Source organism: Alosa pseudoharengus, unplaced genomic scaffold, assembly GCF_046254945.1.
Source record: "Alosa pseudoharengus isolate Yale_2024_CS ecotype anadromous, Long Island Sound unplaced genomic scaffold, YU_APseudo_1.1 YU_APseudo_1.1_scf_17, whole genome shotgun sequence".
Classification (NCBI taxonomy): domain Eukaryota; kingdom Metazoa; phylum Chordata; class Actinopteri; order Clupeiformes; family Clupeidae; genus Alosa; species Alosa pseudoharengus.
Genome location: NW_027468640.1, coordinates 13,516,246 through 13,536,245, shown reverse-complemented (window position 1 = coordinate 13,536,245; position 20,000 = coordinate 13,516,246). Strand labels below are relative to the sequence as shown.

At 44.3% G+C, this 20,000-nt stretch overlaps 1 protein-coding gene across 4 annotated transcripts in view; it reads right to left on the bottom strand.

The window, feature by feature from the left end:
• The window catches only part of mpdz (multiple PDZ domain crumbs cell polarity complex component), a 94,946-nt gene that overhangs the window by 44,462 nt on the left and 30,484 nt on the right, over positions 1-20,000 (bottom strand). For 2 of the 4 annotated variants that reach the window (XM_076288651.1, XM_076288652.1), the window contains exons 12-23: positions 18,347-18,436; positions 16,515-16,594; positions 15,857-16,003; positions 14,755-14,931; positions 12,379-12,579; positions 10,760-10,969; positions 8,765-8,893; positions 8,128-8,289; positions 6,621-7,019; positions 6,097-6,196; positions 5,132-5,330; positions 4,132-4,176 (exon numbers count right to left, since the gene is read on the bottom strand). In XM_076288651.1, the coding sequence (XP_076144766.1) occupies positions 4,132-4,176; positions 5,132-5,330; positions 6,097-6,196; positions 6,621-7,019; positions 8,128-8,289; positions 8,765-8,893; positions 10,760-10,969; positions 12,379-12,579; positions 14,755-14,931; positions 15,857-16,003; positions 16,515-16,594; positions 18,347-18,436 (1,939 nt within the window). The remainder of the gene's footprint in view (positions 1-4,131; positions 4,177-5,131; positions 5,331-6,096; positions 6,197-6,620; positions 7,020-8,127; positions 8,290-8,764; positions 8,894-10,759; positions 10,970-12,378; positions 12,580-14,754; positions 14,932-15,856; positions 16,004-16,514; positions 16,595-18,346; positions 18,437-20,000) is intronic. The other 2 variants (XM_076288655.1, XM_076288654.1) reach the window with 2 other exon arrangements.

The following is a 20,000-nucleotide window of genomic DNA, read 5'->3' as shown; positions in this document are numbered from 1 at the left end:
AAGAGGAGGGCTTTGTGTCTCTTCACTCTGGCATTGATTAGTTTAGTCTTATAGAGTACCGAAGCCATGACGTAGCATTGCCAAGGCAGCAATTTCACTGGATCTAAACAAATCAATCTACCATTAGAAATCACCACAGCTGTGGTTTTCTTAATCTATTTCAATAATTTTACAACGTTTCTAAGACGTTAGTATATTTCTTTTACACTGTAGGAATCACATACCACAACTAGGGGTGTAACGGTACACAGAAGTCACGGTTCGGTTCATACCTCGGTTCGGACATCACGGTTCGGTACGAGTTCGGTACAATGGAGGGAAAAGCAAAACAAAAATGCAGAAAGAAAGAAAGAAATGTCTCAGGCTGTACCACCTAGTGTCATACAGTCTCTTCCCTGAGCTATCTGCAACAGCCTGAAGTGTGTAAGATGTAGGCTAAACAGTACAATAAGTACCCAGACTCCATCTGTAACTTGTAAACAAAATAAGACAATCAGCTATAAAACTGAAAATAGTCCTACAGCATCTCTTATTTCTGAAAGTGCAAATTACATAGAAAAATGATTTTTAAGAATCCACTTAAGCAAGACCTTCAACATCTGTGTTTAGTTGTATATGGAAGGGTCTACAATTTGCATCAATATTTTTTTTATTGTGTGTAAAGTAATAATCTAGCCTACTAACTGTGAAAATATCACACTATTTTGCCTTTTTTTTAAAAACGAAATTGCTCCTTTCATTTCATAAACAGACTACAACTAGAAGTCACGTTACTTTGCCCTTTGACGTTAACTCACCGTAGCATGGTTTGTTTATTAGCCTGGTTAGCGTTGTCAGCGTATTTTTCTGTCTATGCACTTAACACTACCAGAACCTTATGTGAGAAGTTACAAGTTACCCCAACATAAAGTAATTACCACGCGATTTACATAGCTTTCTGTCATTACGAAATCATTTAATTTAAGCCATAGGTTTTGGCCCTATTTGTATGTGTATCCAAAGGCTGCTGAAGCGCAGGGGAAGTTTTTTTCTTCTACATCATCTGGGTGATGGCTTCGAATATGTGTAGCATTTTTTCCACTCACATACCCAACAACTGCTGAACAACGCCGACACACAGTTTCATCTTATCCACCACTCTTTCGCCTGTACTAACGTTACTGTAACTGAAGTTCTCAAACTTGCGATCTTAAAGAGACCAGTGGATCCTCTAACTCTTGTGGGTCTAACCTTAGTGCTGCTAATGACTGACGGACTCGACCGACGACCTGACAAAAAAAACATAGGCGCCAATCAGAGCTTCAGAGCTAAGGCGAGGCTATAGATTAGCGTTAGGTGTCGCTAAAGAACTCCCATAACTCTTGCTACTTAACAGTAATTGCGCATGACATGAATTAATCCGCACACGAGTTTTATGTATTTTTATACCGTGTATTCTCCGTTTAAATTCATGCACCGAACCGTGACGCCCGTACCGTTTCGGTTCAATACGAATACATGAACCGTTACACCCCTAACCACAACATATATTCATACCTACACGATCAAATTCGTGACTACAGTTTTATTTTTAACATGGGTTTCCTCCGTAAAAGAGACCTACATGTAACTTCACAGCATGCGGTTAAAATCCTTAAATTCACGGACGTGTTTTGCTTTATTTTTTTGGCAAAAAACGTCGCTCTTAACAGCCGCCAGTCTTTGAGAAGACGTGAAATATCCACTGGAATTTTGTTTCTTACTATTACACCTGCCAGGGAATCCGTGTTATGTGGCTAAGCTGCTGCCTAGCAGGTAAAACACGTTTAAATGGATATATTTATTTTTATTAGCTAGAAATGATGCCACATGTCTACATTCAATGCTATTTATGCCACTTCGAAAGTTTGTTTAGACCCAGTGATTCTGCCGTCATGGAAACGCTACGTCACACTTCGGGACTCTATTCCTGACACGTCTTACTCTTCGCTCAAATATGAGTTTTTTCCACAGAGTTCATAACGCCCTTCTAAACAAAAATAAATATATATACTCTATATATATATATTCTGACTATGAAGTGAATTTGCCAATTAATTCTTTCAACGACTATCTTAAAAATAAATAAGAAAAAAAACAGATGTTGAAGTGCCACAAGCTGCACAAATGGAACGATTTCCCTTCCAGAGGAAGAGCCATATTTAGGCGGGCGGTTGTGTTGCGGGGCGGGGAGGAAGACTTGCTTAAAGCGATGCAAATCCCCACAGGTCAGAAGGATGGATGACAGATCTAATGAGTGTACAAACAAAGAGTGTGAGAGAGTGTGTGTGTGTGTGTGTGTGTGTGTGTGTGTGTGTGTGTGTGTGTGTGAGTGAGTGTGTGAGTGAGTGTGTATGGGGTAGGTCGGGGTAATCAAATAAATATATAAATTTGGCACGCAGTCAAAGTGGCACCGTGGGGGTCACAGCCACCCTGCCAATCATGAGCACAGGGACATTGAAATTCCCTTCAGCATCCTCTGGACCACGGAGAGAACAGGTGGGATTGTGACACATGCCAGAACACGCACACACAAACACGGGCACGCACACACACACACACACACACACACACACACACACACACATGCTCACACACGCTCACACAAACACACACACACACACACACACACACGCTCACACACACTCACACACACACTACACTCCGTACACACAGTAGAGGGTTGGGGAAAATGATAATAAAAACACATGTGGAAATTGCCAGGGTGGCGTTCCAAAACATACGCGTGACAATTTGTGGGTGAAGATTAGAGAGAAATGACAGTGTTAGTGGCATGCGAGAAGAAAGGCGCAATGAGAGTGTAATTATAGTAATGTGGCTATCCACGTGGAGCTGAGAATTATCCAGATGAGCTAAACCGACAAGCATAAACCTGAAATGGATCCAAATGGATGTTAATGTAATTCCTACTGAAAGGCTCTGCTTGTCCACTAAATGGCATTGATTATTGCAGTCATTTACCACATTTTATCCCATTTTTGTGTCTGAACTGAGAGTGGCTATTGTGTTTAATAAAATCTAAGAAAATTAGATACACTCTTTAAGTAATTGATCTACAGCATGAAAATGATTTCAAGAGGGGTTGTGGTGGAGGGGTCTCAGTGTCAACGCTTAGAATGCAGTGGACTTGACACCTGGCCATTACAAATCTCTGCAAATCGCTTTATATACAACTGCCTGATAAATGTCCTTTACAGGGTACCCACTCTAAGTCAAATGTAAAATTCCATGACTCTTCCCTGACTTTCTCTGACAAATAAAAACCCTGAATTTCCACAACCTACTATATAATGAATACTGCATGGAAATGTATTAGCATTAATGTATTTGGGCAAGTACATTTTAGTCTGCTACAACAAAATGCCCTGATATTACCTGACTTTGCCACAAAAATGATAAAATGTCCTTGACTTTCCATGTCTGGAATAAAATTAACATTTCATGGCATTCCAGAAGTTCCATGACCCGTGGGAAACCTGCCCTTACCTTTAAAGCTGCAGTTGGCAAGTCTGACAGATTGAGGGGACTTAGCCAAAATGTTGAGTGTTTACAACTCTCATGTCCCTCCCCCACTACCCCCGAGCACCCTCTCATCGAGTTTGTGCTTGTCAGTGTGCACCAGACTGCACCAGACTGTGATTGACAGTCAGAACTCACACAGCCCTGCTCTGATTGGACCAGAAGAACCGGGAGCTGTGGCTTCTTGAAAAAAAAATAACAGGCTCTAGGTGCAGGTAGAAGTGTGTTTTTTTTTCTAAAACCGGCTGATTTATGTTGTTCTGTCGGAGCATAGTTGGTTTCAGTGAATATGATCAAAAAAATCTTGCCAACTGCAGCTTTAAGTGTAAATAAAAGTCATACAGTGTACTGTTTCAATGGAATTGGATTGGACTGGGTTGTATCTGATCTGGATAAAACTCAAAGAGTAGTAGGTCAGTAGTGACAATCAACACACACAACAGCACACCTGGACCGAGTATGTAAGTAGAGACAGAAACGACAGAGAGAGAGGAAGAATCAAGTTCGAAGCGAACCAACATGGTTGCAAGAGGCAAGCGACACACCACCAGTGTGGAAGTTAGCAGTACTCACACGTAAAAGGGGCACGAATCTTCCTCAGCGGTGGCAACTGAAGATCTAGAACGTACGTGAAGAGCACTTTAGGGACCGCGTTCCCCCACGCTAACACACACGCTAGCACGGCACATGATTAACAAAGTAAATGGAGGAAACCGCTGCTGCCCTATACAAAAATAGCCTTACCATACCAGCAAGACCAGTGGGGCAAATAGCCTTACCATACCAGCAAGACCAGTGGGGCAAATAGCCTTACCATACCAGCAAGACCAGTGGGGCAAATAGCCTTACCATACCAGCAAGACCAGTGGGGCAATTACGGAGCAAACCTCTCAATGATTATAGTGGACTGAGAATGGGTCACCAGTGGGCATTAAAAAGCAAACCCTGTCCAGAAAAGCCCATGGTCAGCATGTATTAAATCATTTTTTAGTGTGAAATGGATTTTTATTTAACTTGGACACTTGGACAGTGGCTACATATATCCACCTCTCAGGTTCTATCACCACTTAGTCTGTCATATGACAATGCTACGTCTGCTCTCTACAGATGATACGGATGGGAGTGATGTTGAGTTCATGCATGTTTGTGGTGTACTACATAAGGATGGCTTTAAACCAGACATGGGTGAGTTTTCAATAGGATATAATTTCCCCTGAATCAATGTATACATTGATGTATACATAATATACATTAGTTACACAACATATGACAAAGTTATGTTTAAAGTGATCCACAAGGCAGAGATGCTTTCTAAATGACAACATAATGCAGGGAGGTTTAATTTTCAAACAAACACAGATCACATCATGAGTCATAAAGAGTGCAACTGATCTTTGCAAACAAATTAAACGAACCAATTGTGGCATTGATCAATAGATTGGGCACATAAGCATGCAAGCCCCCTTCCATTGCCTTCCCAGCATCCTTCATTCCCCCCCATTGCCCCCCATGCACGCCGGCATACGTGGATAAAAAAATAAAAACGAAAAGACGTGCCCGTCGCGGGTCTTACCCCATGTCTGGTCCGATGAGCGAGTGGCGACGCAGCATGGCGCGCGCCTGGGCGTTGGTCAGGTTGGCCGTGGGCTCGCCGTTGATGGCCAGGATGAGGTCGCCCACGCCCAGACGCCCGTCGCGGCTGATGGAGCCGCCGTGGATGATGCTGCGCACGAGCATGCCCAGACCGTCCTTCACCGCACTCACCGTCATACCTGTGACCAGGTAAGCACACGGGTACCATCACCAACTCACACGAGGCAAGCACACAGGTACCCTCACCAACTCACACGAGGCAAGCACACAGGTACCATCACCAACTCACACGAGGCAAGCACACAGGTACCATCACCAACTCACACCAGGTAAGCACACAGGTACCATCACCAACTCACACGAGGCAAGCACACGGGTACCATCACCAACTCACACTAGGCAACTTTTTGTGCAATGTTGCTGGTCCACTGTTCCTAAAACGTGCAGTTTGGGGACATTCCCATTAATAGTGAGCATCATTTATTTTTTTCCATTATCTGTAGGAAAATTACCATGATCATCCAAAAAGAACATGCGGAACATTGGACCAAAGTTGCACCATCTCCTGTGCAGGTGTATGGATATAGTGGAGCAACATAATTGGTTATTCTGACGCTTTTTTCTATTTTCAGTATGAAACATTTAAATGTAAAGGACATATCTTTCACAACAGATTAGACCCACGTTCAACATAGCCTACTTAGTACTGTGTGCTTGAGCTTCTTATGAAATATTGATCACAAAAGAGAATACACAGGCCTTGAATAAATACAGAAAATGTAGCTTGTATGTATAGAATAAAACAATGAAAATTACATTAAACAGAAATCTAAAAGATAGCAACTACTTGAGTGTAGCATCATTGAGTGAACCATTTTCTGAGTATTCAGAATGACTTCCCTCTGCACATTTAAGTGCACATACATAACAGTGAAGACTGCGTACCGAGACTGGAGTTGCCCTTGACAACAGTGATTGTCCTCTCAAAGTTGCTCCCAATGGTGACTGGCAAAGACTCCACCTCCTCTATAAGGGCTCCGACGTCCTGAAACAGATGGAGTTTATGGAGGAGAGGCACTTGACTTTCAACAGCCTTCTTACAAGCATCTCTAGGGCCGCTCTAGGTTAGCTTGAGAGGAGGAGGAGAAAGTGGAGCTATGGGGCAACTACAATCAGGCAAAACTACTTTGGTTCTGAATGATAGGCATAGGGGGGACAGGGAAAAGACATACACACATACACACACACACACACACACACACACACACACAGTTATCAAACATGATTGCTGTTTTTTTTCTAGGTTTTGGTCCTTTCCATCATGCATGCAGTAGGCGAAACAGATCATGCATGCATTATAAAGCACTCTCTTATTCACATCACAGCATGGGGTCATTGCCTGAAGAATGTGAGGAAAGGAAAAAGGGACAGAGGCTGATCTTAACGTTCACAATAACATCACGCTTTACCTTTCCAAACTCATTACTGTCAGCGAGATACGAGCTTTGGACCAATCCAGAGCCCAGATCACACGAGCTCAAGTCCATCTGCATGTGCGCTAGCGTGTCAGACTCCGCTTTAGCGCTGCCCGCTCCCGAAAATCCAACCGCGGATGACGCGGCCGTCAACGACTCCGTTTGGTTTTGCTGGAGCTCGCCAAACAGCCCCGGCGGCGGCGGCGGCAGCGGCGGCCCAGACAACCCCTGTCCCTGCCCCAGGACCCTACCCCCGACCCGGGGTTGGGAGAAGAGGAGAGGGCCCTCATCAGGGGCGAACGCCTGGGGGTCGAGGTCGACCGCCGCCGCCGCCGCGCCGGGCACTGCCAGGAAGGGGGGGTAGTCGGGGAAAGCCTCCAGACGCCCGTTGCGCTAAGCAAAACAAACCACATCGCTAAATCCACTGTTCAAGCTTCGGGGTGGCCACAAAGAGAAATTAATATCCATCATTGAATTTCTCACTCTATTTGTCTTCCATTTGGTAAGGACCCAAGTGATCACAGACATTGGGGGGGAGTGATAATAGAAGGCAGCCCATTTCTCTGAGAGCACAGGCACTTCAGAAATATATAGTCTGCAGTTTTTATCTCCACTGATATGATTCAGTAGAGCTGTGACTACAGCCCTATGAAGCTCTACAAAGATTCCTCTAGCATCCAAGAGAGAGAGAGAGAGAGAGAGAGAGAGAGAGAGAGAGAGAAAGAGGGAGAGTGAGAGATAGAGATGGCTTGAATGACAAAACCATAGGGTCCCACATCAGAAATTACAGTGAAGAGAGCTATTGAGGGGTATTCTCCTGAGAACTGCAATTTCCTCTCCTGTGTGTGTGTGTGTGTGGGGGGGGGGGGTTGATGGGTGAGAAGAGGGGTTATGGATGCTACTGGGGACTAGGTATGGGGAGGAATGTAAGAATTTTGGAGAGGATATCTAGTGACAGAGTTTAGTGTTTTGACACTGATGACTAGAAACACTAAACTCTGCACAATCACACTGAAACAAGTAAGATCATTAATCATTAAGTAACAGTCAGCATTATTTCAAACTGAATGTACTCAACAAGTCTTTCCTAATTACTGAATAAGCAACACACTACCACACTAACAGTAGTATGAAAACAACAGAATGAGCATCACATTACATTTGAACAGTGTTAAGTGAAAGAAGCATAAAACGGGCAAAGTTGTCTGTTTACTTTTACAGCAATGGACATGAGGAATCAGTCACTTAGCGAGTTCAGACAGACAGACAGACAAGACAGACAGACAGACAGACAAATAGATTGATAGACAGACAGATAGATAGGTTAGCCTTTATTGTCTCCAAATGGAGACATCTGTTTTGGGCAGTTGAGAGACAAAGTCTGTTTGTTAAAGAGTTTACCTGGGGTGTAGAATCTAGCATGGTTAATAATAGTCCAGGTGTGAGTTTACCTGGGGTGTAAAATCTGGCATGGTTAGTAATAGTCCAGGTGTGAGTTTACCTGGGGTGTAGGCGCTGGCATGGTTAATGAATAATCCAGGTCAGTGCTGCAGGTGCTTCCATGGAGAGCGATCATAGACGCCTGGAAGGCATCGTCCTCCTCATCAGGGAAGTGTCGCTCAAAAAGCTTCTCGTCCGTCAGATCAGACTCATTGGCATCAATCTGTGTCAAGGATAATAGGATGGAGGACAGTTACGCTTGAAGTGCAATCTGAGAAATGCCAACTAGCACAGGACTGTAATGAAACTGCTTGATGTGACATCTCTGGTGAGAAGCTTAATGTGATGCTATTATATTCTAAATCCAATATCATTTGTTTAATGCTCAGTTCATTACATTTTTTTCTAACAGTCTAACACACCCAATCAGATTATAGCTCTTTTCGTTTAAGACTTGCCCAGTCTACACTGCACGATCTTTGTTTGTCTTGAAAAAAAATGACTGAGCTACAGTATTATATGGTGGCTGATGTGTCAAAGGCCTTGCACAAGCAAACATGCTACACTGTGGACGAACTATGAAAAGACAGTGAACCTGTCAACTAGACTCTTTTTATTTTGACTCCATGACTACGTTTGCTACTGTGGCTTCCTCATGTAGTCTCTGGTTCATATCTAAACTGCAGTTGGGGACTGACCAAAGCCGGCTCGGCCCGGAATAGAAGGCCGTCGGTGGGCTCCGCCGGCTCGTCCTTTCCTCTCAACACCAGACTGGTGAAGACGAGAGACAGGTCTTGGGACGAAGGCCCTCCGACCTCATCCTCCGTCTGCGGAGACACGGCAGTGAGACCACAAAGAGTCCACAACATCGACTGACCTCCACCCTGACGTCAGACCCATAAGGGAGCATCAAAGGTGCTTGCACACTGCCCCAGACAATTATAGACCTCTGATGTTCGCCTACAGAAAGGACCCCAAAGCTGCCTTCTTTGCCCATATAAGGAGATTCGGGTACCATCTTTGTCCATATAAGAAAATGGCAGCTTATATGGGCAAAGATGGCAGCTTTGGTTTCTTTTTGTAGGTGAACTTCAGGTCTATTCCCAACTAAGCCCAACATTATAAAGTTGAATGAAGTTGGTTGCAGTCTGTCTTTAGAATGTTCAGAAATCCAACTGCCAACACAATGACATTTACCTGCCTAGGCCGATTTTTGTTACCTGACAGGACATGTCAAGCTTGAAAAATTATATCTGACAAAACACCAACAAACAGACTGACGCTGCACAATGATGCAACTGTTGGTGTTGGTTGGAGTTGGTCAGCATTTGTCTTGGGTAGTGTGCAAACACCTTTACGCCCCTTTCACACTGGACCAACCATCTCCAGCAAACTCCACACCCTGTCCAGTGTTCTAAAGGTGACCGTTGGGGTTTGAAATTAAGTAAGACCAACTGTCATTTGCATTATTACACACTAATAAACTGTATATTGCTAAATCATGACAGCTATTAGCTGTCTTTGTTGTCTTTGTTGACTTTGTCTTTGTTGACTTTGTTGCTGGAGTTTGTTGGGGTTTGTTGGTTGTGTGTCCGCTACTGTGTGAATGGGCCTTTGCCGTCTTGGCGTTTCTCTCTGGTGACCCCATATTTGATTGTCCCCATTGCCCCCCTCATCTGAAATCGCCACAGTGTTAGCATGTTAAGAGTGCAAGGCATGCTAGCTTGATTGGTTGTGACTGGGAGGGGAAAGGAGGGAGATTTTCAGCGCTGCAAAGTGAATTGATTTTCTTGTTTTGAGTAAATCAGTGTGGAGAAATTCTAGCGAGTTAGACACAAGCGTCAGCTCCTACTCTCTAGCCGCAGGCAGACCCACACACACACACACACACACACACACACACACACACACACACACACACACACACACACACACACACACACACTCAAACACACACACACACACACTCAAACACACACACACACACAGCCCTGCCAAGGCAGTTATTTAAAGAAATCTGACAGGATTACCCAAGTTGCATTCAATTTAGAGAGGTGAAGCAACACAGGACGGCAGGCCTTTCTCAAACAACCACACCAGAGAGGAATATCCTCCCGGGACCTTCGGAAACTTGTAATCCAAACGATTCCCACACACCGCACTTGACATCCCACCACATAACACTTCTGGCAACATCCGACTAGCCCACAAGACAAGACAGAGCACACTCTATGTCTTTATCTGGAGAACAGCCAGCGGTTTTCACAAAAAGGTGCAATGGCCCACACTGATGGACTCCTTAGATATGGATGTCTTTCAATAAAGCACAGCAAATGCCTCAAATAGTCTGTAATCCTTTGTGCTGAAAAAATGCCTCTGCAGCGTAGGCATTTAGCAATATGGTGCAATATAGAACAAACAGCTTGAACTGCCTCAAAGCACCAAACGTGCAAGGGTTGCAAGTGTGACAGCCCTCAGCATTAAAAATTTAAACTGCCTGTAAAGGAATCCAGTTACTGGGGCACTGATCTGCTAAGATACCACGCACAAAAACACACACTCGTGCACACACACACACACACACACACACAAACACACACAAACACGCTCCGCCACACAGGTCTACCATTGAAACACACACAATAGCAACTCCATCCACTGCAGCGGTAAGGAGAAAAATAGTGATTTCTTACAGGCAGAGGTTTGGACACCCCTATGTGGACCTTGCCCATGGGGGCTCCTTTGAGGGCCTGCACAGCATCCTCCAGACTTGCGTCCTCCAGGTTAGTTTTGTTGACAAACATGAGACGGTCTCCAGGAAGCAGGCGGCCATCCAGCTCTGCAACGCCGTCGGGGACCAGTGAGCGAATGACGATCACCGTCTTCGCCGGGTCCACCGGATCCTGTTACAGGTGCAGAGTCATGTGACACATGACACGCGCTTGCCGTGGTGTAGTGTCAAGGGGCTAATGCATTAATATGCAAATATTGTATGACAATATGAATGACTAATGATGCAAAAATGTACTATTGAGGAGGATCAGGATGATTCTCTAACGTAGAAACTGAACCACATTATGATTAATATATAAAATCAATCCCAAGATAAAGTATTGCAATGTCATAGTCATACTTTATGTAATCATGACTATGACAAGGCAATAGTTTCCACACACTCTACTCACACCCAAACATAATGAGAAACAACATGCTCACAGTATAACAGCAACGTCACACGTCATGGAAAACATGCATAGACCCTAACCCTTTTTTATCCAGCATCCAAAAAATCTAAACATCACTTCAAATGCTGCACTTTCAGACAGGCTAATAAAATGCTAATGCTATAAACAATATGCATAATATTTTTGCTATATTTTATAGCCTTTATTTGACAGGACTGTGAAGAGATGGCAATGAGTGAGGAAGAGAGATGGGTTTAGGAAATGTTTATGGTATGGGACACTGATGCTAGTGAGGTCTTATGGATCCCCACCAAGATGGAAAAAGTCATTCAACTCATGTAAATCAGGTAATCCACACCATTCATGCCACCCATGGGGCAAATTAACATTACATTACAGCACTGCTAATAATCTACTGTATCAGTGACAACCTGATTGAAACAGAGGCGAACAAAAACAAAAAAACAAAAAACAAAAAAAACAAAAAAAAGAAAAATCTACTTGAAACTACATACAGTACCTCAGCGTGCAGCTACAGCATTAATGTGGTAAGGTAATAGCCCCCTATGTGTGCAACCAGCTTAGCCTTTATGAGTCGAATGACATGCGCTTCATAAACTTGCTTTGGTAAGACTTCTCTCCTATCCTAAACGAGGCACAGGGCAGATTCCCTGACCTTTGCACAATTATTCAGCTTGGCCAGCGCCTGTAGCAACCAAACCACACCACACAGCACAGGGCAGCACAACACACATACACACACACACACACACACACACACACACACACACACACACACACACACACACACACAGACACAAACACACACACAGTACACACACACAGTACAAACACAGTACAAACACAGTACACACACACAGTACAAACACACACAGTACACACACACAGTACACACACATACACCGTACACACACACACACACAGCACACACACACACACTCACACACACACACTCTCTCACACACACACACACACACACACACACACACACACACACACACACACACACACACACACACACACACACACACACACACACACACACACGCAGCCCACCCCATCGGCACACGCCTCTGCAGCCTCATCATGCGTTGAGTCGCCCCTACCTGGTAGTCCAGGATGCTGAAGCCCAGTCCCATCTCCCCTTTCTCCAGCTCGATGTCCTGCACGTGCGTCTCCCACATGGCCAGGGCAGACGCCAGAGGCTCCTCCGCCATGCTGGCATCCCGCGCAACGACGCCCACGCCGATACCCACGCCCTTCTCCGATTCGCCGGGAGACAGGAAGTCCTCCAGCTCAGCGCACACCTACGTAAGTATCCAGAACAATCCCATAATAACAGTATTAATGACAGTGGTGCTTCTGCAGATTAAGTGCTATTAAGAGCCCAGCTCTTGCAGTTCAGTTCGACAGGGAAAGTTTAGCTTCCACTAACAACCCTGTGGTTATGAACTACAAAACACAAATACCGGCTGAGTATACTAAATTATACACAGTGGCTTGTAACGTATACTAAATTATACCCAGTGGCTGGTAGTGTATACTAAAGTATACACAAAGAGTGGGTATGTGTATTAAATTGTACACAAAGACTAACTGTATTCTAAAATATACACAAAGACTGACTAAGTATTCTAAAATATACACAAAGACTGGGAAGATATACTCCAGTATACACAAAGACGTACTTTAGTACTTTACTTAACATATACTACATTGGAACATGTTTTGGATAATAACAACTGCTAAATGGATAATAACAAATAAAGTATAACTTTAACTATAACATGCTTTGGATACAAATGCTACAAATGATAAATCATGCTAAATGGATGCATGCAAATGCAATAATGAACAAAAAGCTGTGTGCCTCTCTATGCTGTGTGTGCGCTTCTCTGTGCAGTTCTCCACAAAAGAAGATACAAAACCACCCTGGCCTGAGTGATGTACAACATGTGCTAATTCTCCACTTCATCATAAAAACGCACAGCCCCCAGGTCTCCTCCAATCATGCACGTCCAAGCAAATGAGGCGGCGAATGTCCACCCGCCCGCCCGCGCAAGCACATACACACACACACACAAACTCTCTCTCTCTCACACACCCACGCACACACGCACGCGCACACACACACACACACACACACACACACACACACACACACACACACACACACACACACACACACACACACACACACACACACACACACACACACACACACACACACACACACACACACACACACACTCTCTCTCTCTCACACACACACACACACACGCGCAAAGGTGAGCTGACAGAGTGTGGCTGCTGCTCTGCTCACACTCCACTTTGCTGAGCTATCACTCCAGGTCTTCAACTGAGCTGAGCTGAGCTGAGCGGAGTAGAGGCTTGTTTCAGCATTAATGAACTGTCATACCTCCCCTCTCATTCCCCCCCCCCCCCCGAATAATCCCCCTCATCACGGCAAAATCTCTTAGCTCTCAGTGAGTGTGTGTGTGTCTGTGTGTGTGTGTCTGTGTGTGTGTGTCTGTGTGTGTGTGTGTGTGTGTGTGTGTGTGTGTGTGTGTGTGTGTGTGTGTGTGTGTGTGTGTGTGTGTGTGTGTGTCTGTGTGTGCGTGTTTGAGGGAAGACAGCTGAAATCTGTCACCTAGTAAACCGTATCAGTAGGAGACCAGGAGAGCACCATGCATTACACAAAAGATATCCATGATTATATTCATAGAAATTTGGTTTCTCGTCTGAATTATAATATTCAGTGCCGATCTTAGCAGAGTCTAATAAAAAAAGGGTTTGGAAATATATCAAAGATGACAAAAAAACAATTAAACCAATTAAAATGTTATGGTACATTAATTTGGGTAATTTGGTTAAGCCACCTCACTGATTCGTATATTTAAAAAATGTTACTACAGCAAGGCATCTGTCTAATGCTGTCAAAATTAACGTGTTAATCGTTTTCAAAAATAAAGAGTAAAAAAGTAAACAGTAATTTATTGTGGATGACCACAATTGAGCCTATTTCATTCTCAGAGGCTAATTTCATTCTCTGACCTAAGCTCAATTGTACAGCTAGGATGAAGACCATGGTATCAAAATAAACTAATTTATATTCGTATCACTCTTGACATGCTTTGGCAAGGGAATTTTTCCAAAAAGGAATTTGAATTCTCTCTGTAGGTGAGGGAGAACAGAGGGGATCTTCACCGTACACCGGTCCAATTTTTCTCTCAAGTTCAGTGCCTCATACTCCACCCCCCCCCCTTCTCTCTCTCTCTCTCTCTCTCTCTCTCTCTCTCTCTCTCTCTCTCTCTCTCTCTCTCTCTCTCTCTCTCTCTCTCTCTCTCTCTCTCTCTCTCTCTCTCTCTCTCTCTCTCTCTCTCTCTCTCTCTCTCTCTCTCTCTCTCTCTCTCTCTCTCTCTCTCTCTCTCTCTCTCACCATGTTGACATTCAACTGAAGTCCAAAAAAGGATGTTGCCTACCTTTGCACCCGCCTCCGTGGCGACCTCCTCCAGCCCCAATTGGCCGGCGTCCCTGTCCGTCTGCAGCAGCAGCAAGGGGGCGGGCCGGCAACAGGCCATGTACACAAAGACGGGCAGCTCCTTGAGGATGCTCACTACCTCCTTGTGGGTCTCGCCGATAAGAGGGATCCCATTGACCTGCAACAAGCATCAATCACTGGCAGCCCCTCACAAGAGGACACGGTCCTCACACTGGCAGAAACAATGGAACAATGCAGCGTCCCCCTGATGAATACAACCCCAGGCTTTCTGGCGGTGGAAATGGATGTGTGTGTTTTGTTGTGTGTGTGCGCTTTGTGGGTTTGTGAGGGATTTGTGGGGGAACGGCAGCAGTGGCCAAAGGAACCACAATTGGAAGAGGTGTTCCGGTGGGATTTTGAGCCGGGTTTCTATTTTACAGCCTGTCATTTAATATCAGCCTCGATTTAATTTAATTTCATCTTCATTTTCACAACATTATGCAGCTGTAATTCAATTTCAATGAAATGCCTTTCTGTATGTGACTTTGGTTTGGCAAAGCTATTTCCACTAATGTGCTTTAAACACAATCAAAGCCTGTGTGATTTAATGGTTTGCTTCAATCAAACTGGTTTGGAGCATGCTTTTCAGTAGGAGTATTTACAGAGTGAATGTAAAGAATTGAACATGAATGTGAATACTATACCTACGTGACTACTGTGTGTGTAGCTATGAGTATGTACTGTATAGGTGTAGTTTTGTGTGTGTGTGTGTGTGTGTGTGTGTGAGTGTGTGTGTGTGTGTGTGTGTGTGTGTGTGTGTGTACGTGTGTGTGTGTGTATGTGTGCGTGTGTGTGTGTGTGTGTGTGTGTGTACATATGTGTATGTGTGTGTGTGTGTGTGTGTATGTGTGTGTGTGTGTGTGTGTGTGTGTGTGTGTGTATGTGTATGTGTATGTGTATGTGTGTGTGTGTATGTGTATATGTGTGTGTACACGTGTGAGTGTGTGTGTGTGTGTGTGTGTGTGTGTGTGTGTGTTTGTGAGTGTGTGTGTGTGTGTGTGTGTGTGTGTGTGTGTGTGTGTGTTTTGACATGTCTGACTGACCTCGAGCAGCTCGTCTCCGCTGTAGAGTTTCCCACAGCGTCCCACCGGCCCCTCTGGCAGCACGGAGCGGATGTAGTGGTGACCCCCACTGGCCTCCAGACTGATGCCCAGACCACTGCTCTCACTGAACTTCTCCACCTGGGCCACCTGTCACACACACAAACACACACACACACACACACACACACACACACACACACACACACACACACACACACACACACACACACACACACACATACAAGCTTAACTAGATTTCTAAAGAAATATGAATATGTATTTCTGGTCTCTTCTGTTAAACGCACAGCACTGGGAGGGGTTTCAAGGCAGAGAAATGAAAACTAGGCGAGGGAGAATAGAGGGGATCTGCACCGGCGTACACCCCCACATTCCCACAATCCCCTGGGTCCACAGGAGGAGGACACACTGGATACTTCAGTCCAACTCTTTTCTCAAGTTCAACTGGCCTCATACTCCTCCATCCCACCTCTCTCTCAATGTCCAAAAGAAAGTTTTGAAACTTGCTTTGTTTGTAGAAGTTTTTCAGAATTAGGCATTTCTAGAAACTTCATAGTCAAGCAGCTCCTCAACACATCCAGACAGAAGCTGATTGTGAAAAGTGCAGCCCAGTGTACTTACTACCCCCCTGTGTACTTACTACCACTTCATTGCTGGGCCCGAGAGCGTTCTGCCACCTCTTCATCAACTCCTCTTCCTCCACAGCGGTTAGCTTTATTCCTTAAATACAAACAAATAGGACATATTACACGCAAAAAAAGTGACAGCAAAATGTCATTCAAAAATAACCAATAATCACAAATGAATTAAAAAAATAAAACAACAAAAAAAAATAAACAAGCATTTTTTTGGTGTTGTTTTACAAAAGTGAATCATATGATGTAAAGCTGGTACACTAATCACTGAGGAGGGGGAGAGTAGAAAGGAACAGGGTGGAAAGTGTGCAATCACAGAGCATCTGCAACAGGACCAAGCACCAGAGAGTCCAGCTGAAATAACATGTCTAGAAAATGGGTCTGTCATCGAAAGAGATAAGAACTGATTACTTCAGCGCTGGAAAGATGTGAGAAAAAGCAATGACAGGAATGCAAGATGGAAAAATCGCCCGCCCAAAATGGGATCAGGAGAGAGATATCGAAGGCAGACCAGCCCACAACCAACAAAGTCTGTCATACGGGATACAGAAATCATAGCAGACGGCTGGACATGAGGGGGAGTCACCAAACTACCCAAACAGGCTGACCTGACAGACTGAGACAGATCAAGATGCATGACTTCATTATTAGCCTCTAGCAAGATCTTTGGAAGGGCGCTAGTTATCCGCATCAAAGATGGAGTAGACCCAAAACTGAAGGATGAGGTTGCAGATTGTTACTGGGTAGCAGCATTGCATAATATAACAGCATGGCAACCCTGAGGAGAAGTGACAGACAGGTCGACGAAGGACAACCTGGACAAGAACTTGGGGGGTATTCCATGTACGTGGTTTAGTGACAAACCTGGGTAAGTTAACTCAGAGTAAGGTATAAACCTCCTAACAAAGGAGCTGTATGGCTTCATTCTCCTAACACAGTGTTTCTCAAAGTGTGGTCCGGGGACCACTGGTGGTCCGCCAGCTATCCCAAGTGGTCTGCGAGTAAACGTCGTAAAAAATAATATAGATGAGGTGTTTGCAGTAATGTAAAGTGATTTTGTTTTTGTTGGTTAGGTGGTCCTTGGTCTGAAAAAAAGTTTGAAAAACACTGTTCTAACAAAACAAAGCCATAGAGCACTTGTTAAGACAAGGACAATCTGGACAAAAACTTTTGAAAAATAGTAATAATGTAGGCTAGAATTCTGGAGTGATGCTGGAACTACAGAGAGAATTGGAAAGAGAGCAGTCTGGCCTCATATGCCCAAAGGCATGAATGAGAGATGTTTTGTAAAATAATAATAATAATAATAACAATAATAACAAATAAAAGCAATTAAATATTCACCAACTGCGTATTTTGAGGAATCTTCAGGCTTTAATAAAATATAAACCTGGACATATGGAGTCAAATGTAAAATGATCCTACAGAATGTATTATTTAGAAAAACAGAAACAAACTTAAAAGTTAATACTCTAGAGAAAGACATCCAGGCATGCCATCCTTCACTTATCTCAACAACAACATTCAGCACATTCTATTCAGCACTTTTCCTGCTCAAGCACATTCATAGTTTGGATCTGATTTTGCTTACAAGTACGTTCACAGTCACTTTATGCTTATCTATCTGCAGTTCTGGTCCTAGTATTTTGCAGCCATGTTTAGCTTGTTTTGGGCCAAAGTCCGCTGTAACTAGAACTGTAAGCTCATCCTAATTTGAGCCAACCACAATTGGGGTGTATTTCGAACAGCATGGTTTACAGGGGCTGCAAAGCGGTCAGCAGAAAAAAAAGAGCCTTATCTCGCTGGCGCAGACTTGAGAGAGGAATTGACCACTCACCCTCCTTAACCTCGGCGTCGATGGCGTCGATGGCCTCAGTGACCGCTTGGCTGGAGAAGTCTGAAGCCAGGGCAGAGTACACCTTCTCTTCTGGTGAAGAAATGCAAAAGATGTGTGTAAGCACAACCATGTATCCAACACTGCAGTGTGATTGCTCGGACACACACTCAATCACTCACACACACATAAACACATACTGTACACACACATTCATCCAACAACACTGTCTGTCACTCACTCACCCACTCACCCACCCACTCACTTGCACACTCACTTGCACACTCACTTGCACACTCACACACTCACACACTCACACACTCACACACAGCCATGTGAATGAAGGTTTGAAGGTTTGAATGTTGATCAGCTTCTTGTCACACTGTAAAAACATGTAAGCCTAGTCTAGCGTTCTAGCCTCCCTCTGCCTCTGAGATGAGTTTACTATGATTGGGCTGGTCTCGTTTAGAGGGCTGGCCAATTACAGAGATGCTCGGAGCTGAATTCCCTATGCAGGGTGGAGAGGAGGGCTTCACACAAACAGGGCCTGTAATTGTGGTCAAACTCTGATGGGGGGAGGAGTGGGAGTTGCTTTGAAGGTTCATACACACACAAACACACATAGACACACACACACACACACATACAAACACACACACACACAATGCACACATACAAACACACACACACACACAATCACACAAACAAACACACCATAAACCAACATGGACTAAGGATAGAGAGTGAGACTGGATGGATGCAGGTGTTTGAGAGGTTCCACTGAATACAAATAGTATATGCACTGACCGACACATATGTAGAGACACACACACACAGCCAACCAACTAACCATGCACAACCACCCTAGCCTGAAGAGTAGGCACAGAGCTACCCTCAGCCTAACACACACACACACACACACACACACACACACACACACACACACACACACACACACACACACACACACACACACACACACACACACGCACACACAACCAACCAAATAATTCTGAGCCAAATTGTCATGGTTAACCCAGTGAGGCACCGTAGCAGCCTGACTCCTATCGGGCCAGATGTGCTGGGAGTGGCACGGCCCACAGTTTAACAAGCCACATGAGTGTGTGTGTGTGTGTAGTATTTGTGTGTGTGTGTGTGTGGTGTAGTATTTGTGTGTGTGTGTGTGTGTGTGTGTGTGTGTGTGTGTGTGTATGTATGTGTGTGTGTGTGTGTGTGGTATGTACTATTTGTGCATGTGTGTGTCTGTGTGCGTGCGTGCGTGCGTGTATGTGTGTGCGTGCATGTGTGTGTGTCTGTGTGTGTGTGTGTGTGTGTGTGTGTGGAAGTGGAGGTGGGAATATATTTGGCAAACTGCTCTCATCTAAACCATAACATTATCTAATAGTTGAATGTAACCAAAAATCTAATTATTGATCTCCTTACATATTAAAGTTAAAGTCTGTTTGTCATCATTGACCGTTTTGATTTGCTACTTTCACTCCACCAGTGAATGATTCTTATAAATTGCTGAAACAGTTGCTGAAACAATAGCTCACCTACTCTATTCTGCCAATATAGACTTGAACATTGAACATTAATATGTCACATAATATGTTTGAATCATTGACCGCTTTGCTGTGCTATTTTCAGTCTAGCA